At 38.9% G+C, this 27987-nt stretch overlaps 2 protein-coding genes across 5 annotated transcripts; both read left to right on the top strand.

Moving 5' to 3' along the window:
* The first annotated feature begins 21 nt into the window (after nucleotides 1-21).
* On the top strand, nucleotides 22-12707 carry LOC141908359 (uncharacterized). Its single transcript, XM_074798382.1, has 28 exons — nucleotides 22-121; nucleotides 505-978; nucleotides 1354-1421; nucleotides 1787-1969; nucleotides 2249-2441; nucleotides 2678-2759; nucleotides 3003-3110; nucleotides 3608-3689; nucleotides 3792-3956; nucleotides 4362-4426; nucleotides 4605-4687; nucleotides 4850-4953; nucleotides 5379-5476; nucleotides 5595-5689; nucleotides 6380-6507; nucleotides 6882-6989; nucleotides 7295-7418; nucleotides 7753-7922; nucleotides 8214-8415; nucleotides 8820-8884; nucleotides 8966-9071; nucleotides 9455-9630; nucleotides 10140-11244; nucleotides 11370-11507; nucleotides 11838-12004; nucleotides 12081-12145; nucleotides 12221-12282; nucleotides 12420-12707. Exons 2-28 carry the CDS (start codon nucleotides 522-524, stop codon nucleotides 12617-12619), a joined length of 4599 nt encoding a protein of 1532 aa, XP_074654483.1. The 5' UTR covers nucleotides 22-121; nucleotides 505-521; the 3' UTR covers nucleotides 12620-12707.
* Nucleotides 12708-13386: 679 nt separating this feature from the next.
* Nucleotides 13387-27615, top strand: LOC141909351 (delta-1-pyrroline-5-carboxylate dehydrogenase, mitochondrial-like). Of its 4 annotated transcripts, XM_074799772.1 has the most exons (16): nucleotides 13387-13529; nucleotides 13847-14016; nucleotides 14138-14206; nucleotides 14844-14995; nucleotides 15071-15131; nucleotides 16455-16629; nucleotides 22888-23027; nucleotides 23624-23704; nucleotides 23787-23933; nucleotides 24250-24437; nucleotides 24575-24648; nucleotides 24848-25089; nucleotides 25599-25751; nucleotides 25986-26107; nucleotides 26190-26308; nucleotides 26435-27615. In XM_074799772.1, exons 2-16 carry the CDS (start codon nucleotides 13861-13863, stop codon nucleotides 26548-26550), a joined length of 1995 nt encoding a protein of 664 aa, XP_074655873.1. In that variant the 5' UTR covers nucleotides 13387-13529; nucleotides 13847-13860; the 3' UTR covers nucleotides 26551-27615. The 4 variants fall into 4 exon arrangements, with proteins under 4 accessions (XP_074655873.1, XP_074655877.1, XP_074655874.1 ...); XM_074799776.1 differs by lacking the exons at nucleotides 13387-13529; nucleotides 13847-14016; nucleotides 14138-14206; ... (1 more) ...; nucleotides 15071-15131; nucleotides 16455-16629 and adding exons at nucleotides 20957-21095; nucleotides 21943-22150; nucleotides 22729-22776 and having other exon boundaries at nucleotides 22872-23027; nucleotides 23799-23933; XM_074799773.1 differs by lacking the exons at nucleotides 13387-13529; nucleotides 13847-14016; nucleotides 14138-14206; ... (1 more) ...; nucleotides 15071-15131; nucleotides 16455-16629 and adding exons at nucleotides 20957-21095; nucleotides 21943-22150; nucleotides 22729-22776 and having other exon boundaries at nucleotides 22872-23027.
* Nucleotides 27616-27987: the final 372 nt, after the last annotated feature.

Here is a 27987-nt window from a genome sequence, read left to right as displayed (position 1 = left end):
CACCGGACGATGTAAATCAGCGCGGGTTCGCGCATAGAACGTATGGCAGTGACAGTGTCTGGTATAAGACGCTGATGATTAGCGGCTTACCGCAGCTTGTCACTTATCAATATCAGTGCAGGTAATTATAGGTTTATTAGATCTCTATTCGCATTCGCGAGAAACTTAAACAAAATTCCATTTTCTTGCATTTCACCGCGAAAAACAATTTTCTTTCCCTCTGTCCGAATTTCAATTCAACTCCAAATTCAATCCAATCTCCAAATAATTTATTGTCTTGTGTTGATGATGGACTGAGTGACATCGTTTTTGGTCCAGGAGTGAAAAATAATCTCGTCAACTCATAAACTGTTAGGTATTGTTGTTTAAACCTTCAGCCTCTTGAGGTACTGTAACTACAACCGAACCATGCATGTCATAGATCTGCTACAAGTTTACTATCTACTACTGTTTATGAATGAATGAATGAAAGCTTTTTTTTGTATTATTTATCCTCATTTTTAGGTTGCCTCAGCCTTGAAATGGATCCGTGCAAATGGACCATACGAAAAATTGAAAACAATGATACCAGCTGCGAAGGAACTGCGAGTACAGATGCGAGTACGCAGCAAACTGAAAGGGAGCGAATGCAGGATGATATAACTCTGCTGGAATTAGCTTTGAAAGGCGACGAAACGGAAAGAAAACAATGTCCGATCACTGGATCGTATCAAGCGTCTGCTAGTCAATCTACATCGTCATCAGTCAGCGCGTCTTCGGAATATCAATCGCGACTCACCGGTGCTTCATCGGAATATAAACCTCCCGTCGCTGGTTCTTCGTCTGAACGGAAACCTCACGTCGCTGATACCTCGTCTACACCGTCGCTTTCGACCGTTTCATTCGTCCGTGGTGATTCATCGTATTTCAGCGAAACCGACGACGCGTATTCTCAAAAAAGTGCCGTCACGCTGGCTACGAGCTCCTGCACTGAAGATGGTTTGTAAAATATCATCCGTTCATATTTTCTCTTCGATTATAATTTAGAAAAAGACCGAGGTTAGATTTTAATTGAAAAATTGTAGATCAAACATTAATTGCTGTGGTCGGTTGCTGAGTGGTTGATTTAAGTCAAATTAACTATCAAAATTCCCGGGCGGTGGTCATAAACTGGGTATCAAAGATCCCCCTGGGTGATAACCACCATAGTAACAATGAGAAACTATGGCGATAACTGATGAAATGTTTCCGAGGGTTTCCCCCACATCTGACTATGGAAACTCTACCCTATGCAGTTTTAATTGTCACAATGTCAGTTCCATCAACCGCCCTCTATTCTTATTTCTATAAACTCAAAGTTGTTTCTGTGTTTAGTTCTGTTTGTAGATGTATTCAGTGAAGATGGCAGCACTTCAGCCCAAACTGCTATTACTGTTGACCGCGTAAGTGAAAATTTTATAAGACCCTCAGGTTTTTTACAGAGAAAATCAGGGATTATTCCTGCAGGTGACGAGTAAGAAAAATTTCCCATTGAGGAATTTTTGGTCAAGGAGCAGAGAAATATTAGGGAATTTCAATTTCTCTGTAAGAACTTATCTCGTAATCCCTTCCTCACACTCCGGGTCCCAATTTTAAACAGAATGAAAAAGTTTGATTTAAATTTTTGATACAGTTACAAACAGTTGTTACGTTATCTTTTAAATATCTACAATAATGAAATCTGAATCATTTTTAAGGTTTAATTTTTTCGTGTAACTGCACTGTGGTTCTAAAAGGACTCAATTAGTCCATTGTTCTCATTGTGCAGGCAAGCTATGCAGAAGACTCGAAGCTGGACGATTCAATGGTCGGTATAGATATAGAGATAGGTGGTGAAGATCTACCCTGCGACCCTGAGACGTGTTTAGCCTTAAATAGAGCGTATCAGGAGGTGATCGAAGAGTATTTACAATCCATCGAAAATCTGCTTTCTCAAAATCTCGAAAAACAGGTAAGTATCTATATTGACGAGGAAATTATTTAAATGGAATGGATCAACTGGGTATCAATCTGCTGTCTGCATCCTGTGAAGTACAGTGTTAACCATATCCTGGAGTTTTAAGGGGTTCCGCTCATTGTTAACTGTGTCCCATTGTGGCTGCTGAAGTAGCAAGGTTTTCAATCCCCCTAGAAGAAAATTAACCTTAATTTTGGTGTAATCAGATTGATAGCTGCATTAAGTATCAATTTTTTAATGATTTGGCACATTTTTTCAATTGTCAACGTGCAGGAAGAACTAGAAAAGAATATTCAAAAGATGGCCGAAGCAAAAGTCAGTTCGACGGGACAGAAAAAAATATGGGGAAATTTCAATTGTCCGTTTATCCGAGGAAAACGCGGTCAATACCCGCCGGAAAATGAGGACGTGCGAACAAAGCGCCAACGAGACGAACCACAGCCTTTCCTTCCAAGACTCAGAATCTGTAAGTTTTTAAATGAAATATTAACTTAGTCTATTCGGGAAGGTTTAAGAATTTCAGATTCTTCTGGAGCCATTTCTAGGCATTCTTACAAGATTTGATGATAAATTATGTAACTGAAATGAAATTTTGAGAAAAATCCTTTGTCGACATTTTCTTCGGTCTCAGGCCCGCTTAGCCCCCTGTAGCGAACACGGAAATTGGTTATGGTTTCATGTTCTTGTACGGTTGTATTTCAGGGACCAATCTTGATAAAAAGAAATTGAACACAGCTGTAATACGCGAGGGGCGCGAAAAAATTCTACGTCCATTAATGAACAAGTGAGTAACATAATCAGGGTGGCCACTTAATCGGAAATCGGGAATTTTCTTTTCTTTAAAAAAGTCCGGGAATATTTCGAGGAATTTTTAAAAAAGCTAATAGGTATTTTTTGAGATTGCTAGATAGTACATAAAATTAAACAGTTTCCATCTTTGATAATGTATCCTCTTCTAAATGGTTATCATTTACTTTGAAAACACTTGAAATGGCTGAAATGTATAAGAACTGCTTGTATTTTGCAGATTAGAGAATGAACTCTGTAAACTGGAGCGAGCGGAACCGAAGTCGGATCAACGAGAAATGATTAGTAAAAACATTGATGATATCAACGCGAAAATCACAGCCGCTCGGTAAATGAATTCACTGTTTCCTTTATTGCTCTGAAGTATCACGAGTTGAACCACAGTTAGCCTAAATACCGGGCTACAACTCCTATTTGAGAGTTGTCATGGCTACTCATTAAGAGCTCAACTACCTGGTACCCTGAAAAGAAATATCTAAAAGATACTCCCAGTATGCGAATATTTCCTAGTCCGTTTTCGATATAACTACTATTTCTGATGTCAAATCACTCTAATTTTTTGTGAAGGTTTAGTTGAGATACAGTTGAACCTGATTAATACGATTCTGCTAAAGACAAAATCCGTTTATTACAATGATTTCCAGCATGTTGCAGCTAACATATTTATATCAATCCAGAAAATACGAAACCAGTTTAATACAACAATTTCACTTTTGCCTAAAAGATTCATATTAACGAGGTTCCGCTGTATCAGTCAGTTAATCTGGTTTGTGTAGAGTATTCAACTCGTTTCTGACTGTGTAGATATTTTTCGATCGGTTTTAGACAAATGAGCGGCAAAGAAATTTTGAATCTTCCACGAGAAGAAATTAAAGAAATCGATTGGATGAAGATATCAGTACAAGACGTATGTTGTGCATTTCATTTTGAGATATCGTTTTGTGGATCGCTTTCCAACGCGCAAGATTTCGTAAGATGTTTTCTGATATTTTTTTTTTTCTTGTCGCAGTTTGATAAGGCGACAAGTGACGTGAGTCTCGAGTTGTCATGGAAGAATCTGCTTCACCCGGCAATCAACCACGGCGTCTGGACGAGAGAAGAGGATACAAAGTTACGATCTTTGATTAGAATATACGATTACCGAAGCTGGGACCGAATTGCATCAGAACTTGGAGTTAGTTTGTATAATTTATTTCAGTCTTCAATGATATATTATTTGATTCAAAAATATGAAATTTACAATAGTTCAGAGGGACAGTGAGTTAGATTACAGAGTAATAAGCCAACAGTGTTGGCTGCTTACCTGCAAAACCTGCAAACATCAGGGAATTTGACAAACGTATGCAAAGAAAACCTGGAAAAATGGAAAAAATTCATAAAGAATGAATAAACTTTAACATTATCAACCAAGATTTTCCTCGGATTTGCTCAGGAAATTATGTTATAAGATGGAAAACTTAGGGAATTTGTTAATTGCCAGAAAGTGGCCATCCTGATATATAGTCTACAATTCAGTTGCCCTGTCTCATAATCTAATGGCTAATGTCTCATGAGTTTCTGATGATTTCATTTCTTTCAGACCAACCGCACAGCGTTACAATGTTTACAAAGGTTCCAATCGAATCTACGCGAAATTCCTGTGAGGTATGTCAAACATTACTGCTTGAATAAGAACTACTAGCTCAAAGGAACATTTCCAACCTTATTTTTCATTCAATTGTGAGATTTTGTTACAACATGGGCTCAGAGCATTTCATCAATGTTTCTTCGGTTTGCTGCAAGATATTTTGATTTAAATTTTTTTGCTGTTTTTTTTTTTAAGAGAATGGAGCGCTGCTGAAGATAAAATTCTTACTGAAGTTGTTGACATGTGTACGATTGGAAGTGAGGTTATCTGGAGACAAGGTATGTTGTATGATTCAAGTTCACCTATTAGACAGTGGCCCCATGACTCCTTGATTCCTTAAAACCTCCTTCAAAATGGAAAATACTTTTGAAGGTGCTTGACATTCTTTTAATTTGAACAAAATGCCCGTTGTTATTTGAATATCTGTTGTTATGTTGTAGTCTCGTATTACATCGAAGGCAGGAGTCCGAATCAATGTCGTGGTCGCTGGCAAAAATTAAACCCCGTAATGAAACATAATCGGTGGTCTCCGCATGAAGATCAGGTATCAATTTTCATTCGTAGTTTATAGTGAAGTTGTAGCACCCTTTCCACCGATAGAATGTTCAAAGACGCTTTCCATTGAATTGCTGTATTATTACCCCCAAATCTAATGCTAACCATGTATCAATCATCTCTCCCTGGGGAGAAGTAAAATCAGAGCAGCTACTAAGCGCTCAAGAGTCATCCATGAGGACAGTTATCCACTTATTCTCGGGTGGAGAGAGACAATTGGGATAGGTACCTACTTGCCCGAGGACACTACAGTAATGTTCGAAACCATGACCTGGCTTCCTAGAGTCTAACGTTTATTACTCGCAGATACCGCCCCGCAGCATTCAGTAGTATCTCCTCATTTCTGACACACAGTCTGCTGTTCAATTGCGGTTCTGAGAGAATAAATAATGCAGTGTTAATTTGTTTTTAAAGTTACTGCGCGAAGTAATCGAGAAATGCGGTGACCGTTTGGATTGGAAACTGATTTCTAGTCAGATTCCAGGACGCAGTCCTATCCAGTGCGCTGAAAGGTAACCACGATACTGTGAAAACCAGTTTTCTCAAAGTTTTCATAAGTTGAATATTGTTTCTCGGAAATGATTCTGCAATTTTTGGTAAATGTGAAATATTTTATGATGATTACTATAGATATGAGAATTCTCTGATTCGTGGAATTAAAAGAGATGCTTGGACGTACGCCGAGGACCATAAATTGCTGAGTTTAGCCATTCAATTCCCCGGAGGTTGGTATGAACTGCACCTAGTCTTCGTTCGTTGAAATATTTTGCTAGAACTCTTGTGAGAGAGATCAACGCAGTTGGGATCACGTGAATTAGGAGTAGGAATAATGGAAAACTTTCACATGGATGTAGAGAATTAAAACCCGCTATATACCAATTCAAAACATTAGAAAATACAATCTGTTTGATCAAAAATTTTCACAACATTTTGGACTCACTCTCTCTCTCTCTTTCTAGAGATCAACTGTAGCATGGTTGCCACAGAACAGAGAAATTGGGAAAAACTTGGGAATTTTAAAATAGTAATTCCCGGTTTGGAAATATTTGGGAATTTGAAAAATTTTCCTCAAATCAGGGAAATACTTGGGAAATTCATTACATTTCACATATTTCATTTGCCAAGGGCAACGTTCTTCAGCAATTTCCCTTGAAAATCACCTTTATCAACCAGTCACCGTTAAAATGTTGACTGTAGCATGACAATATGTGTTCATTTCCATTTGGGAAAATTGAAAAATCACCCATGAAATACTTAGGAAAAACTTGGGAATTTTGAATTCATATAACTGTGGGAACCATGACGTAGGAATATCTTAACTGTTTGTCATGCACCAGAGACAATCGGTTCCGAAGCAAGCGTAGTCTACTGTATTGGTACAGCACGATGTAAGACCGGCTGATTTTCTTTTTCAGGTCGCTGGGCTACTATCTCGAACTACATGCCTGGAAGAACCGACCATCAGTGTATGCAACGATTCCGTGTTTTGACCATGTGGAAGAAAAGAGACGCGAAAACGAAAGAATTGTTGAAAAATAACCCGGTAAAATTGACGGCTCGGGCTCCGATGTCGCATTTCTCGGTTGAATTTGACCCTTAGAGCGCGTTGAGATTAGTTCATTTCTAATGTAATCAGTTGCAGAAGCAAAGGCCAATATTTGGAAGAACTTGTCACGTCCCAACAGGGTACTTTTATGTCTCAAAAGGCAATATTAAGCATTATGCACCAATTATTTTAGTTGACAAAGTGAAAAAGGGCACTCAGAAAATTTGATTGACTTCTTGAAATTGAAATTTGATTGAAGATCCGCCCCTGAATTGTTTCAACCTTCGAACTGGGAAACTGGATTCTCATTTTCATCTGTAATACTCTGCTTCTTATTTTGTGCGATTAAATGAATATGAATTCTATTTCAGGGACAATGCATTCCGTATATCAAAGAGAAGCTGATCGAGAGACATAGTAAATTGCTTGAACGAGACCCCAAACCAGGTGTCCCTAAGAAAAAATCACCCCCCGATCCTGTAAGTAACAGCGTTCTAACACATCAGAAAATTCAGGGAATTCCAGAATTATTTTTTCTGCGAGGAAAATCAGCGAATTCTGTTTCTTCATTTTGTAAATCATGGAAAAGTCAGAGAATAGAGTTTCATGTTCTTACTGGTGACGAGAGCACCTCAGCGAACCTCTTAAAAATAAATGGCCCCTCCTCATATCTCAAGATTTGATCAGGGATTTTTTGATCTAGGGTGAGGGATTTAAGATTCCCTGATCTGTAAGAATCAGGGAAAGAAGTTGAAGATATTTTGTTTGTTATTTCTCTTTACAGCCACTCGTCATTTTTAGTCTCCGGTATGGTATAACTTTGGTGCAGGAATGGTTGTTGAAAGTGGCGCAGAACATCGTGGAGAGATTACTGGTCAATAAATCTACCAATTCCTCCCCGCAGGCTGGTGAGAATAGATTTCATTTGAAAACAAGATATCCTCAATCGCCACAGTTGCCCTTTTTATCGAATTCCACATCTGCTCAACGCCGTAGTTATCAGGGTTCTTAAATATGAGTTTAAACCAGGGAAAATCAGGGAATTCATGATGTATTTTTCCCTAGATGGAAAAATGGAATTCTTTATGTTGGAGAACAGGGAAAAGTTAGGGAAATAAGAAACAGCCCCCACTGAGCAAAATCAGGGAATTTTTAGTGAAGGGTCAGGGATAGAATATCAGGAATTATGGATCTGTTAGAACGCTCGGTAACAATACATTCTTTTTTCGTGCCGGACACCAGACGGACCGAGCAGCGCGGAGAGAAAACAACGAATCCTGAATTATCTGAGTGAAAAAATGAATGCGGTCGAAAACCGAAAAGAAAAACTGTCGTTTGTGACTCGACCAGTTCAAACGAATGTACAAGACAGCCAGAAACTGGCTGCCTTCGTTGACGGGAGCATTCAAATTGTAAGTACTGCAGAAACTGAAGGCCAATCTCAGACTGGGGTGAAACCCGCCTCATTCGGATGACAGTTTAATCGGGATTTTTATCTTATCCCTGTACCTGAAGTAAGATGCTTTAATCTAGATTTCTCATAAACTGGATACCGGTAGTAATTAGGATTAAAAGTGATGTGGACACTACCTCGAAATTTGAAATTTTCTCCTTTAAAACTCCTTATAGCCAGGAATTGAACTAACTGGTACTTTTTATTTTTGCTTGTATGATAATATGTTTATACTATTTGATTAATTTAGGCGGACAAGAATCTTCTGTTGAGCATCTTGCGTAGAAGCTATTTCCCCAAATTACAAGAACTGCTGTATCACTACACGAACCTGCAGAAACTGCAGAGCAATCAGAAATTCAAAACCGACAGCGAAATCGACGAATCAATGGCGAGTTATCTGGGGGCAATAATGGCCGTTGCACGACGCGGCCGCAAGAGAAAATACATCGGTAAGACCACTCGGTATCAGGGCGGGGATAGAGTGAACATCACTCATCAAAATAGTTCTCCAAGACTAACACCCACTTTTCGAATCTTCACTAGTTTATCTTACACTCATGTAATATTAAATAAAAAGCAATAGTTCCTTCTAAAGCTTGTTTCAATACGGGCATCCTTTCTACATTTGTATCTATTATCCTTAGATAAATAACCTATTTAATCTCATTACTTCCTTCTTCTCATCAAATTGTTCGGTCAACCCTGAAATCTTACATATTGTATTTCATCCTTGATTTGATAATGTTTATGTTCTATTTTTTGTTGTACAATATACCGATATGTTTTTATAAAGGCGCAATAAAGTATGTTTTATGTTCGAAATCATTCGACCTCAAATTTTTGTGTTTTGCAGATCAAAGTCTCAGTGAAAGCGACCTAAAGGAAATCGAACCAATGTTAGGTCAAATACTGTTCAAGGTATTCATTGAAAAAGAACGCGTTATGTCAATCTTTTTGAATTTCGCAGTTTGTTGAGTTCATTCAAATGTCTCTTTTCAGTTAATGCGAACTAAAGAATGTGCGGAAGACTATTCACCACCGATATTAACAGATTCGTCTGACCTGTGCATTGATTGGTGGAAATATGCTGATTCAGAGGAATTGGGTAAAAAAGAAATTTGAATTTGAAAATATTATTTTGTTACAAAATTAGATCGATAACGAACTGGAACCAGTTCCTAAGATCTCAGGTCAATTTGACTGAAGAATTACATGAAGTTATTTCCTGGCTTTGGGATCATTCATTAATTACGTACGCATAAAATTTGAATGTTTTAACCCCCCTCCCCCTCTGTACGCAAAATCTGCCATTTTTTTGTATACATTGAGCATTACAGTACACAATTGCACTGATCCCTTCCCCCCTCCCCTTATGTGTACGTGAAAGATGAATGACCCCTTTCTGGAAGTGTAAAATATGATATTTCTTCTTTTCAGCATAAGTAGGATAAGTAATAATTGAAATAATATGAAATGTTGTATTTTAAGGCGAGCTGGATGCTGCTGATAGTTCTGATGATATACCTCCTATTCCGCCGAACGTAATGACCCTCGTCGCATTTAGATGTTTATTACTGGAGCGTCGTAAATTACAACTCGACGTCAAAATGCTCGACGCGTATTGTAAGAGTGCTGCTCGCAAACGACTGGGGCTTCCAGAACCTGTAAGTACCCAAACAACTAAAACAGTAACATGGTGGCCACTGATCTGGAATCTGAAAAACTAGAAAAACCACGGAAAACTCACAGAGTTTGACAAACTTTTACAAAAAAAACCTGGAAAACTATGGGAATTTGGATACTTTATGTTATTGACCACATGTTTTACATGATTCATGAGAATGAATAAAATGTTTAACATTTTAAATCAAGAAAATCCTTGGATTTACTCAGGGAATTTAGTGTTATAACATGAACAATCTGGGGAAAACTCAGGAGATTCGTAAATTGGCAGAAAGTTTGTTATCTTGTCAGAACCAAAACTTGCAAAACCCGTAATCACCATAACTTCCCAGAACTGCAAGATCTGACGAAACTGACATTTGATTACAATCTAAAAGAATCAAAATTCACCGAAAAGGAAAAGGATCTTAAGCGTTGAAATTGAAAAGATGTAGGGACAACTTTGCTGTTGTTATAGGATATATAAATATAGGATGAATTTTCTTTATAGAGGGTGAAACGGAAAAAGAGAAAAGAGAAAAGCGTTTGTCCAACTGTGAAAGAACTGATAGAACGAAGACGCATCCAGAATCAGAAAATGAGCCATCAGAACGAATGCGAGAAGATCAGCGCCACCAATTCACAAACTATAGAACTACAATCACTGCCTCAAATTCCTGATCTTCACAACATTCTCACTCGATTAGCGTCGTGTGACGGGAAAAAAGGCATGAAAATCTACGGCACGAAGTCGATGGATTTAATCAAACAACTGTCAAAATGCGTCGGTATCGATATTACGCAACCGAACGTTAAACTCAAAGCGCATTTTGTACCTCCAGCAAGCGAGGGCAGATACCCGACTATCAAGTCAATGTTGGGGTCGTCTGGTGTAAGCGGTTCAGCAGTGAAAACGTTCACTTCTTCACAGTCGTCCGAAATTAATGGTCTCAGAATTACTAAACTCGATGCTAGTTCTAGTTTATCCGCTGGTAATAGCAGTGAGACTGCTACGGGCAAAGCATCGCGCAATCCTACTCCAGTTGAGGAAGTGTCTCTGATAAATGAAACTAAACAAGTTTCAAAAGTCAAAACAGCAACTGCCACTGCTCTGACAAACTCAGCAGGGACTTCAGCAAATCCAACAGGGACTCCAATGAATTCAGCAAACTCAGCAGGGACTCCAATATCTTCAGCAAACTCAGTGGGGACTGTGACGACTTCAGCAAACTCAGCAGAGACTGCAACGACTTCAAATGCTGTAGAAAATCCAACAAAACCAAAAGGGACTCCCACGTCCTTGGCAAACTCAGCAGGGACTGCAACAGCTTCAGCAAATTCGGCAGGGATTCCAACATCTTCAGCAAACTCAGCAGGGACTCTAATAGCTTCAGCAAATTCAGCAGGGACTCCAGCATCTTCAGCAAATTCAGCAGGGACTCCAGCATCTTCAGCAAATTCAGCAGGGACTCCAACATCTTCGGCAAACTCAGCAGGGGCTGCAATGACTTCAGCAAATTCAGAAAAAACTCAATCAAATCCAGTGGGGGCTGCAGTCACTTCAACTAATCAAGCATCGACCTCTTCACATGATGCTCAGGCTTCAACTAGTTCGGGTAAATAACCCAAAAATCCAGATCTTTTAAAGTTAATATTGATAATAACGATGATGATAATAATGATGATAATAAAAATAAGATAATATCGATTATTGATCAGGGTTTGTAATGATGAATTTCAGGTGGAAACTGTTTGAATAATGTTACAACGCCTGTCGGAAGTTGTTTTAAAGCAGCACTTCTCAATGATATCAATGAAGGCAACCGATCCCTGTTACCAGAAACTGACTCCAAGTCAAATAAGAGTGATACTGATGACGGTAAGTTACAGATAGATATTGGTTATTATTGGTTATTGACCTGGAAAATTCGAAGAACAGAAAAATCAAGAAATAATGTGGGAAAACTCAGGAAATTTGGATTTGCTATTGACCACGCATTCTTTATCAATACCTGATTCATAGAACGAATTAATTTCTTTATTCACCTGCCGCAGATTCACTCTGGGAATTGTGTGATATAGCCTAACGTGGAAGGTTTATAACACATAAGAAGGTTCATTTGTAAATGTGGAAGCGGCCACCCTACTTTATATCATAGCCAAGGAGCATCTTTCCACCCAGAATCTGAAATTCTGTTATATTTCACAGATGATCCAGATCCACTGCTCGCGCACCGTGAAGAATGGGATCAAATGTTTTTCATCCGGCAGACGGACGAATATCAGTTGCTGCGCAAACGATTTCTGTCGCTGTTTCTTTGGCCTGGATTTCTATCTACGGTTATTTTACCGGAACAGCCATCACATCCTTCTGAGGTACACTGTCCGACAAAATTTATAAGCGCACACACCAAAATATGTCGTTGGGGTTTATGAGTCAGTTATTTTTCAGGCCCAACCGGAAGAACCTGTTCCCTCCACATCAGAAAGTTCGAATGCAGCGCCACCTCCTGCCAAGTGAGTGACATGGTGATTCGATTTTTTATTGCAATCAGTAGAAAATAAATTACAATCGATGTTTGTTATTTTCAGGAAACGTAAAGGGGCGAAAAAAGTGCAACCAAAACCGAAGAAACCAATACCGAGTGACAAAAGTAAGTTTCAATGATAGATAAACAGGGTCTGACCTGCCCAGGATTCACTCGCGGAATTTCATATTTTAACTTGGAATTTGTAAATGGGGGGAGAAAAACGTCACGACCCTACATTTTAATTATTATTTCATCTGTAGTCGACGACGAAGTTGATGGAGTGAAGAAGCCTCGTAGGGGGAGACCGAGGAAATCCCGTGCAGTTCCTCCACCCCCGTCGAGACGAAGCACGCGCTGCAGAACTTCAACCACGATCCGTTACACTGAACCAGTCGAGGCTGAAGATGAGGTTGAGAATGAGGAGCAGTCAATCGAATTCATGGAAATAGTTGATCTTTAACCGCCTGTCTGTGTCTGTGTAACTTGTAAATTCTTAGCAATCGAAAGCATTTAGTAAACTGTTAATAATAAAGTTTAAATCATAAATTCTGAAGTGAATTTTGTGTTTCGTTTAATGCTTATGAGATTTCCATTTCCACTTACACTCCAGCACCCTCAATATGTCTTTTGTTATTAGGATTCGGGTAACACTGACTAGTCCTGACATAATGTGGGTTCACTGGAGTTCGAACCCACAATCTCTTGGGTTTTGAGCCGAGCATCTTGTCAATCATCAAGCTATTTCACATAGCAATGCTTGTTCCAGCCAAATTTGTCAATGTATGGATTGAAATTCAGACTGACAAACAGAAGAAGTAACTGTTAGGACTGTCTGAAACTTGATTTAGCCATAATAAATTGTGCCAGCGAATTATTGAATCAAATCGCTAAAACACTATTAACCACCAACGAAATAAGTGCTTGTTACAAAAATCAATAAGGAGTTTTCAGGCACAAAATTGCCCCTCGAACACAAAAATTCTCTGGAAGTTTGGTTGCCTGATATGAGAGCATTGGTGAAGTATGCAGTATATCTCTTCTAAACTGCTGTTTAAAATCAATATTTTTTGTCTTTCGTTTGTCCTGTGTACTTTCTTGAACTGTCTATCCATCGATGATGTATTTATTCCACAATACTGAACAATAAAGTAAATTTGAATTCGGTATGGATGCCCAGATTTGGATATTCTCGGAGCTACCCACTATTATCGCCGTCCGGTGCTGCCACCTGACGACGGGGACGATTATCGAGCGTTGTTTGTGTAGCGCATTCTTTATTCACGATAGGAAAACGTTTTTTAATCGACGTAACACCGAGTTTAAGAGTAAAGAAAGGTGACCCGAGTATCTAACGAGTCGAGCAGAATCAGGTGAGTTGTCAGTTTTCAACTCTATTCCAATGATTTTAAAGCGTTGTGGAAATGTATCGTGTAGTCTGTGCCGATTACGTCCATCATCACACCACTTCCTTCCAATCCAGGTTAGACATGACGGGTGAAAATGAGCAAAATTCTCAAATTTAACATTTCTGCAAATAGGGGGAAAATATTTTAAAATCCATGGATTTTGTTACGAAAAATTAAAGAAGCGAATTGTAGCCTTCCTTGTCAAGCTTGTGAAAATTCCACTCTCATCTCGCCCCCTGGCCTGACACTTTTTTCAGCTTGGTTTCGCGTTTTGTTTTCAGCTATTCGAGTAAATATGGCGCCGAGTAACTCGTTAACGATTCACGGTAATCAGAAAACGATGAATCTAAATTCAATGATTCTGACGAACATCCAATCATCGCCGTATTTCAAAAACAACCTGTACGAATTAAAAACATACCACGAGGTGATCGATGAAATCTACAACAAGGTACGTGCCAGCAGGTAATAACAGTCAGCAGAGATAATTATAATATTCTAGCTGCAACTCGTCGTTAGAATACTTCTTATAGTTTGATTGATTAAATTTGTCTGGTTTTTCCGTTCTACAGGTCGGCCATTTGGAACCGTGGGAAAAAGGCAGTCGCAAAACGGCGGGTCAGACCGGCATGTGTGGAGGGGTAAGAGACAATTGTGTGAAATCGATCAATTCTAAGATTAGGGGAAAAAGTCGTCTTTTAATGCAATTTCTGGTCACCGGGCCCAAGCGACACAAGGTCAAGGAACATTTCAAGAAGAAACTCCTTCATTGACCCATTGAGGATATCTCAATCTGGGAATTTTTGGTCAAACCTTGGTTTTTACTCAAGGAATTCAGGGGATTCTCTGCACAACAGAATCACAACTAAAACCAAATTCATCCTTGATAAATAGTAAACATATTATTCCTGTCCAGTGCTATTGAATTTCCTGAGTCACTTATTTACAGAATGGGCATGTAAGCCCACAGTGAAAATAAACAACTATTAACCCTTTCTGTGCTGACTAATTAATACCCTATAGTCGGGAAATAATTTAAAAATTTTGAAAAATTCCACCTTAGTGTGTTGAATAACAGGAATACCGCTAGAGTGCGTTAGTTACTGATATTTCACTATGTTTGACAAGTGCTGCAATCTTTCAATAAAGATAAAAACGAATTGCATCAATACACGGCACTGCAGACACAGTGTAGACACACTGAAAGGGTTAAGAAAAACCCTGCGGCATAACTGTTGCTACAAGAAGCTGTGAGATATTTTCTGTTATTGTTTTCAGGTGAGAGGTGTCGGAGCCGGTGGTATTGTATCCAGTGCGTTTTGTTTACTGTATAAATTATTCACGTTGAAATTGACTCGTAAACAAGTGATGGGTTTAGTGAATCACTCCGATTCGCCGTATATTCGCGGCCTCGGATTCATGTATATCAGGTAATTCAATTCTTTACGTTCTACATGAAATATCTATTTCATGCGAAGTGAAACTCACCTCCTGGTTCGTTTTAGGTACACCCAGCCGCCTGGCGAACTGTTCGATTGGTATGAATATTATTTAGATGATCCCGAGGTACGTCTCAAACAAAGATAAGTACATTCAAACATTTATAATTGTTGTCCGACTTCATTTGGATTTTCAAAAATGTTACAATTTAAAGTTTTTTTTTAAGAATTTTCTCTGAAATCCATTTTATTCCAGGTCTGCATAAAAAAGTTTGTATTTTGGTGCTGCCTTTTACCCCCTTCTTGAGACATGGTGGCCATTTACCAAGAAATCAGGGAATTTTCTTATCTTACAAATTAGTCAGGGAATATATAACAAACCAGGATATTAGTTGAGATCATGCTTAATGTAGTCAAACAAATTCTGTTATGTATTTGACTCGACATAAAATGGATTGGATTCTTACTCAGTCAAGGAATTACAACTTTGTCAGTAAAAAGCCAATCAAAAATAGATGGCAACCGTGTGAGAGTTCGTTATTCCGATTTGATGATATTTCATTTCCTTTATCTTAGATGGTTGTGAAAATGTGCGTTTATGTTTTCAGGTGTCAACTGTTTAAAAAATAAAAACTAGCTGACAGAATAGACACACTCACCGTGCCGTGCTCACAGCACACATACTGTTACAATTCATTCTGCCCCACAAGTTCCTGCTTGGAGGAGTGCAGTAAGTCTAAAAACAAAATGCAAATTTTAATTTAGATTTGTGCGCGATGGAAAAACGAACGTTGTTTCGTCGTCTCTAGGTGGAAATCTTAAGCCCTGTCCTCGCACTAGATTAGACCCTTAGATCTTTAGGTTAAAACTCCTTGCTGTAATTTATATCTTGATCTGTAAGAATTCTTTTCCCAATTGTGGGTGAAATTTCCGTGCCAGAACCGGAAAAATTTATATTCTCATTGGAAAAGATTTGTCGATATAAGAAAAGTATGCTAGTGAAACTCCTCTATGGTCTCTTCTGTTTGAGGCCCAGTTGCTCAGTATTAAATCCAAATGTGGTTTTTAGATCGTTAGATCAACTATAGAACCAAGATGGGCAAGTTCAACCTCCAGTATTTATACAGGGTTCTTAGATAATTCCATCTTCGTTCTCTTAGGTGAGAAGTGTCAAAAAGGACCTCTGAATAAGAAACGGCCCCAACTAAGGATATCTCATAATTCAATCATAGTATTTTATGGTCAAGGGTTGGAGACAATCCTTGAATTATTGAGTGAACCCTGTAAAAACTGGTCTTAAATCCCACCCCGCTAAACTGACCCCTGATTTTCAATAGTTTATGTCTGATTATATGAGTAGGAACTTGTGGGGGCGATGTCGTGCTGTTTAACTGGTTTACGAGTTATATCTCACCGCGGTGTCGACCGTTTTTTACTTGGCTCATTTCAGGAGATCGACGTGAAAGCCGGCGGCGGTTGCTGTTTAACGATCGGCGATATGTTACGCCAGTGGCTCGTCAAACTCGAATGGTATTCGACGTTGTTTCCGCGGATACCCGTGCCGATTCAGAAACAGATCGAACAACGTCTCAGAGAGCGACAGGAGCAGATGATGCTGGAAAGCGGTGAACAGTTCGACGAACATGAGCAGACGGAAGAAAATCAGGCACCGGAAACAGAAATAATGAATCAGTTCGAGGAGCACGACCAGAATAAACAACAACAACAACAACAACAACAGTCGCGGTGAGTTAGAATTACTTTTGTTATAGATGATGCAATTGGTTTCTGCTTCAACCAGAAATCCCTATTATCAAAGATACATGAGTTCCTCTGGAAAAAGTTAACTGTCCCTTGATTTTCCCTAGTAGTAATAATTCCCTAGAATTTCAAAAGTTGGGCGACTCAAAGTGCATACACCCCTTTCAAGGCTATAGGATTTCTCCTTATGAAAGGCTCCAATGGAGATTTTTTAATGTTTCCAGGGGGCAGTTGCACAGTCATGACTTAAGTCTAAAAGTGGTCTTAAATCTTAAGACTGGTCTTAAATTGTTAGATTGGCTATAGAACTAAGTTGGTCTTAGACTGGTCTTAAGTCTAAGCCCCGACTGTGCAACCGGCCCCTAGAAAGTTTGAAAAATCATTTACTCTTAGATGAATATTGTACATCATTCATAACTAGAATCTAATTACATTTTTGAATTTGTAAATTTTCAGAGGTTCAAAAGATAGAGAATCAAAAGATGCCCATCAGCACAGTCACCATCGCTCGAGTCGTGAGAAAGACGAACATCGGCGTAAAACCCGTGATTCCAGTCGCGAACGCCATCGATCGAGGTCACGCGACGATCGACATCACCATCGTAACCGTAGTGATCGTCACCACGGCGATACGCATTCATCGTCCAAACATCATCGTCGTCATCATCGTTCAAGTAGTCGGGATCGTCATCGCGAGTCGAAGGGTCGCAGTCGAGATTATCGACACGAGGATAAAAAGAGCAGCGCGTCGTTCGAGGACATGCTTCACCGAGAAAAACAGAGACAACATCGAGAACATCATAAACATAAACATCATAAGAGCAGTCGCAGGGAACGGAGCCAGGAACGTAGCAAGGAACATAGCAAGGAACGCAGTCACGATCGGAGCAAGGAACATAGCCAGGAACGTAGTCGAGATCGGAGCAAGGAACGTAGCAGGGATCGAAATGGTGACGCTTGATCCTGTAGTTTCACGGAACGCATTTCACTCAACTGAATTAATCAGGGTTCTTATAGATCAGTGAATTATGTCTGCACAAAGGTGGGGAATTTTAACTTTTGATTTCTTGTTTATTCATGCTGGTCGGATGAGTGGCACAAGGCAGTAACAGCCTCCAATGAGAATATCTTATGTAATCGGGAATTTTTGGACTCCCTTGTAAGAACCTTAATGAAGAAATCGAATTGATACAGTTGAGTTAGACGCGTTTTTGTGTAATTCACGCAGCCTGGCGAATGTAATTATTCATTATATCAAATACCTTCAGGGGTCCACAATTCGCAAGTATCTTTATTGAAAACGTTGAAAATGAGATGATTGTCATTGGCCGTTATAAGACCACTGATGGACCGGATAAAGTCGATCATAAAGAACATGATTGGATTCTGTTCATTCTTTGTATTAGAGCTAGATTTGATATGATTTAGTTTCCGTGATCTATGAAATTGGGCTCATTCTCTGAATAACTGAAAGCTGGAGCGGTAAAGTTTTTTCCAATTCAGGTATTTTGTCATAATACATATAATATAACATATATTTTGTAAACAAAACGACAAAATGATGCTGAATCAATTTGATAATATGAATTATGATCGCATTTTGCACATATGAGTTTGTTGTATTTTAAAGGTTGTCAAATTTAATATGTCTTTTTCTGAAATTTTAGTGCTTCTCAATATCGTACCTGATCTTGATTATTCCATGTGTTCAATGCATTTAAAAATGTTTGATTTTTCTTTCGATAATTCATCGAGGGGTGGATCTAGATAGGGCTTTCTGTGGACCGAGCCTTCCAATCAATTGCTCTTTATGTCTAGATACAGATAATTGAAACTAGCAAATCATCCTTCCAGAAATTGTATGTTTTTGGATGTACTTCTACACAAATTTCTAGCATTTCCTTTCCTTTTGAACCTATGTAAAAATGTCTTCAATATTTCTAGATCTGTCCCTCTTACTTCGGGTAAATATTGTGTTAGATGTGAAATATGATAATTTTTTTGAGTGGGAGGGAAATGGAGAAAGTTTGAAAGGTCCAGACTTTTGTGGTGGACATAAAGAAAATAATTTTGTTTTAAAGATTTGGAGTACGGCAGTAATTGTTCGCTGCTTCTAATCTACCTACATGTATGTATAAAAAAAACAGTTTTAGTTTATTAATGTTTTGTTTTAATTTTAATCCGCCTATGGTAAGATAACGAGAACTTGTATATTCTATTCGATGTCAGTTTAAATGTACCAGAAAGTCCGTTCATGATTCAGCGGCGATTGAAGTTATCTCTGGATAAATCATCATCCTTGGGGGCCATTTTAAAAGCAACCTAATGCTGTGTATAGGGAAACCAAACCAGACCCTCTTTACTTGAAGCCTGGATTGCTATGTGCACTAAGGAGAATATGCTGTTTGTAAATAGAGACTCACTATTATGTATTTGTAAATGTATAATATCTTTTCTTAAAAAAGTTCTAATAAATGAAAATGTATATAGAACTACAAGCCTTAGTGATACTTTGTGTGGGGCTATGAAATGATCGAATGATTATGTGATTTGGCTGGATCTTTGTGAGACAATTAGTACGAGGTTTTACATGAGGCACCCCGTACATTGAGTTCTCTTGGACAATCTTTTGTTCTCATCATGGAAATTTCTTGGCCCTGCCTTTTGTCCTCTTTATGTGGGGAATTGTTTGTCCTATGCTCGTTGGATCATCGTGAGACCACTGGTATAAAAATTGATCAAAAATGGAGGATGATTTAAGTGAGTCCATTTTAGTAGGATTACATATTAAAAGGAATCAATGAATGCTAGAACGCAAAGGAAGACAAGACTAAATCTTTGTCCGAAGCAATCCCTGAAAAGGAATCAATGAATACTAGTAGACAGTCCAGCTTAACCACTCCATTTTTAACCCGTGCAATTCGACTGACTTGCCCGTCATTGACGTCACCCAGCACACTCTGTTGATACTTGGGGAGAGTGAAGCCTCGTCATCCTGGTTTTCGTGTTCCGTATGAGGGTGTGTAGAGGGCAGCCATTTCCTGACCGACTTTTTGTCTGACATCCTCGACACATGACCGGCGAAGGAGAGCTGACGCTTTCGGACATTAGTTTTGTTCCAGCAAACGTTGAAATTCGACAGAGAAATCGGCCCTGAAAAAAAGAACGGGTTAATTCCTGAAAAATAGAACGGATTAATTAACACGGAACAGTACAGGACAGCACAGAGACGAACAGTAACACATAAGACATAAAGACGTCGTTCCTCAGGAAGCAGGAACAGGAGCGCAGCGAAGATCGCCAGGATCATGATCGCCAGGAGAATCCACGGAAGCATGTCTGCACAGTGTGAGAGAGCGGAGGTGAATGAGCTCGCCTATGCTTACGCACTGTGGTCAGCCGGTGACGTTTCCAATTGTGATCAATAGCGCGTGTGAATGATATCAACCAACTCTGAAAAACCGCAATTGTGTCTCGTTATTGTTGAATGGAGTTATCGAAGGTTCAACTGCCGTTTTGAACACGCGCCAGTAGCCAGCTGAACAATCGTGGAACTTTAATGAGGCCATAAAAATAAATTACTTGATTCCCAACAGCGTCCCCTCCTAATTTAGCCACCGCCTGTTTATTTCTTAAATTTTAGAATAATTTATTGAAATCGAAGGATAAAAACGTTAACATTTATTGATGAAAACCTCTAGCTTTATTTCTCACGCATATCTTCAATGCATAGCTTCCCCGAAGTGGTGACATAAATAATTCCTAGTTCAAGGCTAAACAAAAATGATACTTTGTTTCTTCGCAGCGGCTGGGTCATTTTTGTTAAATATAATAAAATTTGTAATCAGTTCCTGCCGGGACTTTTATTAGGTTATTGTAAAATTGATCACGATTTTAAAAACAGTAGGCCTACAGGCCCGGTCTGTCAATAGAGAGCGGAAACATTGCACTGACCGATCCTCTGAAATTCTGCCAAAAACTTCTTTAGTGCCAATACCATTCATTATAATCTGAAAAAAAAATTTTTCTTTAATTTTGTTACTGGAGTAAACTATGGAAGCCCTGAAACGACATTACGAATTACGTTTTACTTCCATATGGAATTCGATAAGATCCAGTTGACCGTTTCAGGGGCCACTTCAATTCAGTATCAAACGCGATAAGTGATAAGATGACCGTCTCGTGGCGACACCGCTCATCCATTTAGTGAACTTTCTGTAACTGTCTACGTGGTTGAAAAACGTTGAATTGTGATAAATCTTCGATATTCAGGTTAAGAGAGATAAATAATGCAATCACTTCGTGGTTTGGTTAATCAAGGATTAAATAGGTAACGCTGAAAACGATTGACATCGCTTTAATTCATTAACAATCGGCAATCTAATAATCCGACTTATTTTAGAGAAATCAATGAAATTCAAATATGCTTTATTTACAGTTAGGAAGCGACAAAAAACTAATTTTATACTGCGAGGTATAATATTTCATGATGATGGCCCTTTAGATGCTTATCCCTGACCAAAACCCTTAACTAAGTAGTTCTTTTATGATAGCCCCGGATAACCTGTCTGTGCCTGTGGTTTTTAGTTTTACAATTACGATCGCATATTTTCTCAAACCATGGCACGGGCTCGGTGTATGCCCGTGGCCATACGATAAAAGCTTACCTCCAATGATTAGGTAACTAACTACATAGACCGGCAGCTAGCGTAGGGCTTCTTCTTCACCCTACCCAGCTCGGGACGAACCCTAAATTTGCAGTGCCAATGTATGTAGTGGTTTACCCCGTAATGGGTATAAAAAATCTGCAAGTTTTTTTAACTCCTTTTCACCCAAATCTAAAACCGAAAACCATCAATGAGCTTAAAAACAATGTCGGTACATTGAGATATAGATAAACCTACACGCTTCAAGCTATAAAGCACGCAGAATCAGAAATCTTACTTTTATAGAATAGTTGGCTTATCTTAAGATAATGAGGTGGCAGGCAGGATGTGAAAATATTATTCCATATTTCTGATAGCTTACATACACTGGGGGACTTAGTTACCCGAGGAACACATTTTTGAAAATATAACCAAAGAAATTAGTTTTCCTCGGGGGTTCATAGGTCCACCCCGTCTATAAATCCAGATCTCGGGACCCGGAATTCTAAAGCTTCAGAATTTTTTCATTAGATTAACAAGAATAGGGCAGATAAGAGCGATGTCTTCATTCGCGTCGTATAAAGCCGTTAACCTGCCGGTGATGACCTTCGAGAAGGGAAGCAAGGAACGCGTAGAACTAGAAGAGACGTTGAAGAAATATCAAGGCACGACGACCGAGGTTCCGCTTGTCATCGGTGACGAAGAGTTACATTCTGATGACATCAGATATCAAGTTTCAGTAAGTTTAAATTCCTGGTGAATGTTTGAACTCACGTATAGCTGTTAGTATACAGAGCGCCTGACTTGGTGAAATGTATTTTGTCGCCATTCTAATGCCTGGTCCGGAGAGTTTAACAAACATAAATCAGTTAAGTCTGAATTGCTATAGTTACGGAAAAGATGAGGTATTAAAACCAAAAACTTGAGTTGACAATAAGCAGTCGTTTCAGTTAGGATTTTTAAACATTTCCTAGAAGATAAGACAAAAGTACCTACTAGGTACCAGGGCTGGGTTTTTTATCGATGTGGAAGAAAAAAAATCCCTGAGAATATTTTGAAATTCGTCAGTTATAACCATAGTTTCTCATTGTTACTATGGTGGATCTCACCCAGATTGAGGATTTACCCCTAGGGATAAACTATGATAATCGGTCTATGAAACCGGGTATTCTTCTATAGATATTCTACCTATCAGAGCCCAGTTGTGAGTTCATGATTTCACTTCGTTTTATAGTTAACTGTGGAATTGCCCGTTTTACAAATCTCTCTTGTCCGCAAATTTTCTCATTTTAACCATTAAATATTACTCAATTTCAGCCTTTCAATCATCAATGGAAGGTTGCCAAGTTTTCCTACGCTACACCAGTGAGTATTCATTCCGTGATCGTCGATTCACTTTCATTTCAAACCTACAGTTTTGAGAATGATGATCTGTTTATGAATGATGTTTGTTATTTCAGGATCATTTAAAGAAAGCGATCCAGGTGGCGCTGGATGTTCGTACTCAGTGGGACGCGATGCCTATTGAGAAACGAGCCGATATATTTCTGAAAGCCGCTGATTTGATGGCTACGAAATATCGTTCGGAACTGTTGGCTACGACTATGATTGGCCAGGTATTTAACCGACCAGGGCAGAAAAGGGCTTAAATATCTCCTCAAACGGTGGGGGGGGAATTATACCCAAGGGGGTCTTTTATGAGATCTCAAAATGAGACTTGTTTAAGATCTCAACATTTTTAAAAGAACAGTTTTGAAGAGAATTCTTTAACCCTTTCAGTGCTGACTAATTAATACCCTAAAGTGCTAGAAATAATTTTAAAATTTTGAAAAATCCCACCCTAGTATGTTGAATAACGGGAATACCACTATAGTGCGGCTACCCCCCGGCGCGGTGTATTGTTAGTTACTAATATTTCACTATGTCTGACTAGTGTGCAATTTTTCAAGAGACATAACTATTAATTACTAATTACATCAATACACTGCAGTGCGGTGTACTAGCAAAATCCATCACTGATTTATACACCGCACTGCGGTGTAGACGCACTGAAAGGGTTAAAATGGTATTTTTTCTTAGCCTTAAAAAGTCCTTTTCTAGTTAATTTGTGTAGAAAAGTTGCTAAGACCCACATATCGTAGTCCCGGATCCATCCCTGAAACTCGTGACGTCATGTATGTTTGTGTTTTTATGATGGATTTTTCGTTTTCAGGGTAAAACAATAATTCAAGCTGAAATCGACGCCGCTGCTGAATTAGTCGACTTCCTTCGATTCAACGTCGAAAACGCAGCCGTAAGATTCGAGATTTCATCTTTTTCATCTTTGCTGGAATTGATCGAAAGTTGTTGCTATTTTCCTCTTCGCTGATTTTCAGAAATTGTTGCAGTATTCTCCGATTTCTCCGGATGAAACGACCACGAACAGTATGAGAACGCGGGGTATGGATGGATTTTGGGCGGCAGTGACGCCGTTTAATTTCACCGCAATCGCCGGTAATTTACCTGCTTCACCCGCTTTCATGGTAATTACATTTATTTCGCATTTCAAATAATTATTCCCCCCCGAGGTCGTTGGTTTTGTTCTGATGAAACTTTGTTCCTAAATTGAGCGCAAAACGTAGTTGTGCACCTGAGTTTATTCTACAAAAAAATAATCATCAAAGAGGGCTGACTGGCAGCCATTTTGACATGTGTCTATTAGTGACTTTTACGCTGATAACTGCTTTTAAGCTTTTCAAAATGTACTGTATTTGCTGGTGGATTAGTTTGCCCAACGACGACATTTCAAATTCCGGTAATGAGCATCTAAAATATATTTTCATAACTCTTTCTCTTCAGGGTAATACCGTATTATGGAAACCGTCTGATACAGCCATGTTATCGAACTATATGGTGTATAAGATATTCCGTGAAGCTGGCCTGCCACCTGGTGTTATAAATTTCTTACCGGCGCACGGACCGACGTTCGGTGATACGATTACGCAATCACCCGACCTGGCCGGAATTAACTTCACGGGAAGCGTCGCGTAAGTATCGATGTATTCTAGTCCTTCGGATCCTCGCGCCGCGTTTCACCCCCAGATCTAAACTGAATTCGATGTGCGATGAAATTTTCCTGAGAGTTTTGTTGTCGAGAAAATATCGGTATCGAATTATTTTTCAGGACATTCCGTCATTTGTGGAAACAAGTCGGTCAAAATATTGACATTTATAAATCATTCCCGCGTCTCCTCGGCGGTAAGAGTCATAATTCTGAAAACGCATCTGTTTTCATAACTGGTACAAAAGTGTCTTTGATCACATTTTTTGTGGATACAGGCACTATAAATACATTAATAATAATAATAATGATAATAATAATTCTATAATAATCTCGATTGAGAATTCAATGAGTGGAAAAAATGTCCCTGATCGTATGCGTATTTATTTTTTCTAGAATGTGGAGGTAAGAATTTCCATCTCGTTCACAAATCGGCCGATATCGAGACGGTCATCAACAGCACGATACGTTCGAGTTTCGAATTCAGCGGGCAGAAATGTTCGGCGTGTTCGCGTCTGTACGTTCCGCAGTCGATGTGGCCCGAAATTAAAGAGAAACTCGTCGCGACGCGTAACAAACTGAAACTCGGCTCGCCGCTTGAGTTCGATTCGTATCTATCGGCCGTTATCGACGACAAGGTAACAACAATTCTATTACGCTGCATTCGCGACTCGGTTCCACAGCTGTCGGTTTAGTTCGACTCATGCAGCAGTTGAAATTGATTGATTTACTTCAAATGTGTTAACCCGCAGACGCAAGACTTGTATGTTTCAGTTTTGAGTTAAAATTTGACTTGCATCGAGGTGGTCACTGACCTCGGAAACTGGGGGAATCAGAAGAATCCAGGAAAAATCAGGGAATTTGACGAATTTTGCCAAAATCCTGGGAAACTCGGAATTTGGATAATGCTATTGACAGTGTGTTTCACTGAAAAAAGACCTAGCAATTTCTCTGATTTACTCGGGGAATTTTGTGTAATCACATTGGAAGTTTGGAAATAGGCAGAAAGTTGCACCACCCTGTGAAAGTTAAAATGATATTTTCCAAGAACTGTGGAACCAGGTCGTCATTGATGATAGCCACTCGTGTTGTTAATTCAAACTATCGATTTTCATTCGTCTGATTACAATGTGTTGATATTTTCAAGGCGTTCGCGCGAATCAAGGGTTACATCGAGCACGCGAATAAGAGCGGTGATTTAGAGATCATCGCCGGAGGAACGTGTGACGATAGTAAGGGCTATTTCGTCGAACCGACGATAGTTCTGTCAAAGAATCCTCGCGATAAAATAATGACTGAGGTAAATTACGAGTTTCATTCGAATTACGAGTATAATCGAACTAGGATAAATCATAGCATTATTTTAGTCGTTGGCATTTTTTAGCCAAAAATTCATATTTCCAACCAATTTACTAAGTGTAAGTCATCATTTGGAAAAGTCATCAACATGAGCGTTGTCCCGACATTACCGATGTTCGATTGTACTAGTCAACCAGTAAAAGATTGTGTCATGTTGTTCAATGATTCTTTTCAGGAAATATTTGGCCCTGTTGTATCAGTTTATGCTTATCCCGACGAAGACTTCGAGTCTATGTATGAAATAGTCAACACTTCCACCTTGTTCGCTTTGACCGGATCCATTTTCGCGAAGGACCAGTAAGTTCCTTTCTTCTAGTCTCTTTGCGGCGATTCTTTTTGTAAAAACCTCGATGAAACATTTCTATTCCAAAAATTGCAGGAAAGTCATCGATGAAGCGACCGAGAAACTGAAAAACGCAGCCGGAAATTTCTACATAAACAACCAGTCGACCGGTTCGGTGGTCGGACAACAACCATTCGGTGGTGCCAGACTATCAGGTCAGTTCTCTCCTTCCCACTCACTGCCCCTCATGAATCTTTACTTTCCGCTATCTCTGACACGGCATAAACCTCGCGTCCAGTGCAAAACTGAATAATTTGTATTATCTTGTGTTGTTTATTTAGGAACGAATGATAAAGCAGGCGGACCTCATTATCTCTTACGTTTCTCGTCTCCTCAAGCGATTAAACAAATGAAAGTTCCTGTCACTTCGTTCGATTATTCATACATGAAAAACTAAAACGTCGGTTTATCTCGGTGAAAACAATAGATGAATGGATACTACCTGTGTTTGAGATCGCGCTGGTTTCTGTGATTTTAATCATTTCCACAGTAAACCTCGTTTAGCTCGGACTTAATTCTCAAGTAGTTCATTATATTGTAGAGTATTGTAACTATGGGTGAAGGGAAGGAAATTGCAGTGAAGTTCGGCACGTTTTACTGCCACGTGTGAAATTGTGATTACTATTTTATCAGTCTATGACAGTTCTCAAACCACCGATCTAAGTTCTGTGTCTAGGTTATTCCCCAATAAGAGTGATTTCGAATACTTGTATTTACTCATTAACATCCACGGTTTAAGCGCTATTAAATTTTGGTTTCTGCTGACCTCAGGGCTTGACTACTAGTCCATAAGACTGTGGTTAAATGTTTTGTCTTAAGTTATGAGATTGGTTAGTTATAGAACTCAGAGATGGACTTTGACCAGTCTCAAATCCAAGCCTTGAGTGTAGCTGGACCCTGAGTTAAAAGTTGCCCTTGCAAAAAATATTCGAATGTACTTCCTGGCTCAGGTAGCCTTGAATCAAAGTATTAAGATAATGATTGAAATATACAGATATATTACCTCCATATAGTCTACTGCTTGTATCATTTAACAATTATTTGATTGTATTAATTTCATATCACAAGTGACTTGATTATGCTTCAGTGAAGGTATTAAGTACATAACCGTGTGGACTTCATAGTTAGTACTTAAAGAAGTGACACTCTTTTGGTAATGGAGCTTCAAACAATCATTCAATCATTCTGAAATCATGTTTTAAACTAGTTAGTGACCTAAACTTAATCGGATGGGCTTATTTGAAAATATCCGATCGTGAACTAAACCACAGACCGGTTACTGACTAGTTTTAAGCCTTCGCGCAAAACTGAAAGCATTGTTTTAGATACGTATTTTTGTTCTATGAAGTGCTTAAAAACCGATTTTATTTTGTTATGATTTGTTTGTTTGTTTGTTTTGTCACGTGTGAGAAATGTGTTAAAACATTGTGTGAAGAATTCTTAGTAATAAAAAAACCAAAAACGGAATATAAACTATTTCTTAAAACTTGTTAAAGATTTTTTACCTACAGCTATATTTGATATTACAGATAGTTATTTAAAAAGAGATTCTCTGTCAAATTGACGATTTTGTTTCATGTCAAGAATTGCGCTATATTCGTCGGTTGATTCCGCGCCGCTAGTGTGGTGTCAGATTTTGACCGTCAAGTGCTGCCCCTAGAAAAAACATGGGCGGTAAATATGTAAACTAACTACCCAGCGAAAAATTCCTATAGTGGCATGTGAGTATATCTTAGCTCACCACTAGACTGGTTGCCTGTCCTCGTCAATTAGACTGGTTACCGGTCTCTGTTTTAAATCCGCTCCTGGGCCGCGTTGCTGATATCCACACAGA

The sequence above is a fragment of the Tubulanus polymorphus genome, chromosome 7, assembly GCF_964204645.1.
Source record: "Tubulanus polymorphus chromosome 7, tnTubPoly1.2, whole genome shotgun sequence".
Taxonomy (NCBI): Eukaryota; Metazoa; Nemertea; class Palaeonemertea; order Tubulaniformes; family Tubulanidae; genus Tubulanus; species Tubulanus polymorphus.
The sequence above is the reverse complement of the archived record's forward strand: the minus strand, read 5'-3'. Positions and strand labels throughout refer to the sequence as shown.

Excerpts from the sequence above, each read along its gene's own strand:
- LOC141909351 (XM_074799772.1), top strand. The coding sequence starts at position 13,861 with ATGGCGCCGAGTAACTCGTTAACGATTCACGGTAATCAGAAAACGATG. Across the intron at positions 14,017-14,137 it reads TCGATGAAATCTACAACAAG|GTCGGCCATTTGGAACCGTG; the intron begins GTACGTGCCAGC and ends TCCGTTCTACAG. Across the intron at positions 16,630-22,887 it reads GCAGATGATGCTGGAAAGCG|CGATCCAGGTGGCGCTGGAT; the intron begins GTGAACAGTTCG and ends ATTTAAAGAAAG.
- LOC141908359 (XM_074798382.1), top strand. The coding sequence starts at position 522 with ATGGATCCGTGCAAATGGACCATACGAAAAATTGAAAACAATGATACC. Across the intron at positions 5,690-6,379 it reads AGCCATTCAATTCCCCGGAG|GTCGCTGGGCTACTATCTCG; the intron begins GTTGGTATGAAC and ends TTTCTTTTTCAG. Across the intron at positions 11,245-11,369 it reads TCAGGCTTCAACTAGTTCGG|GTGGAAACTGTTTGAATAAT; the intron begins GTAAATAACCCA and ends GATGAATTTCAG.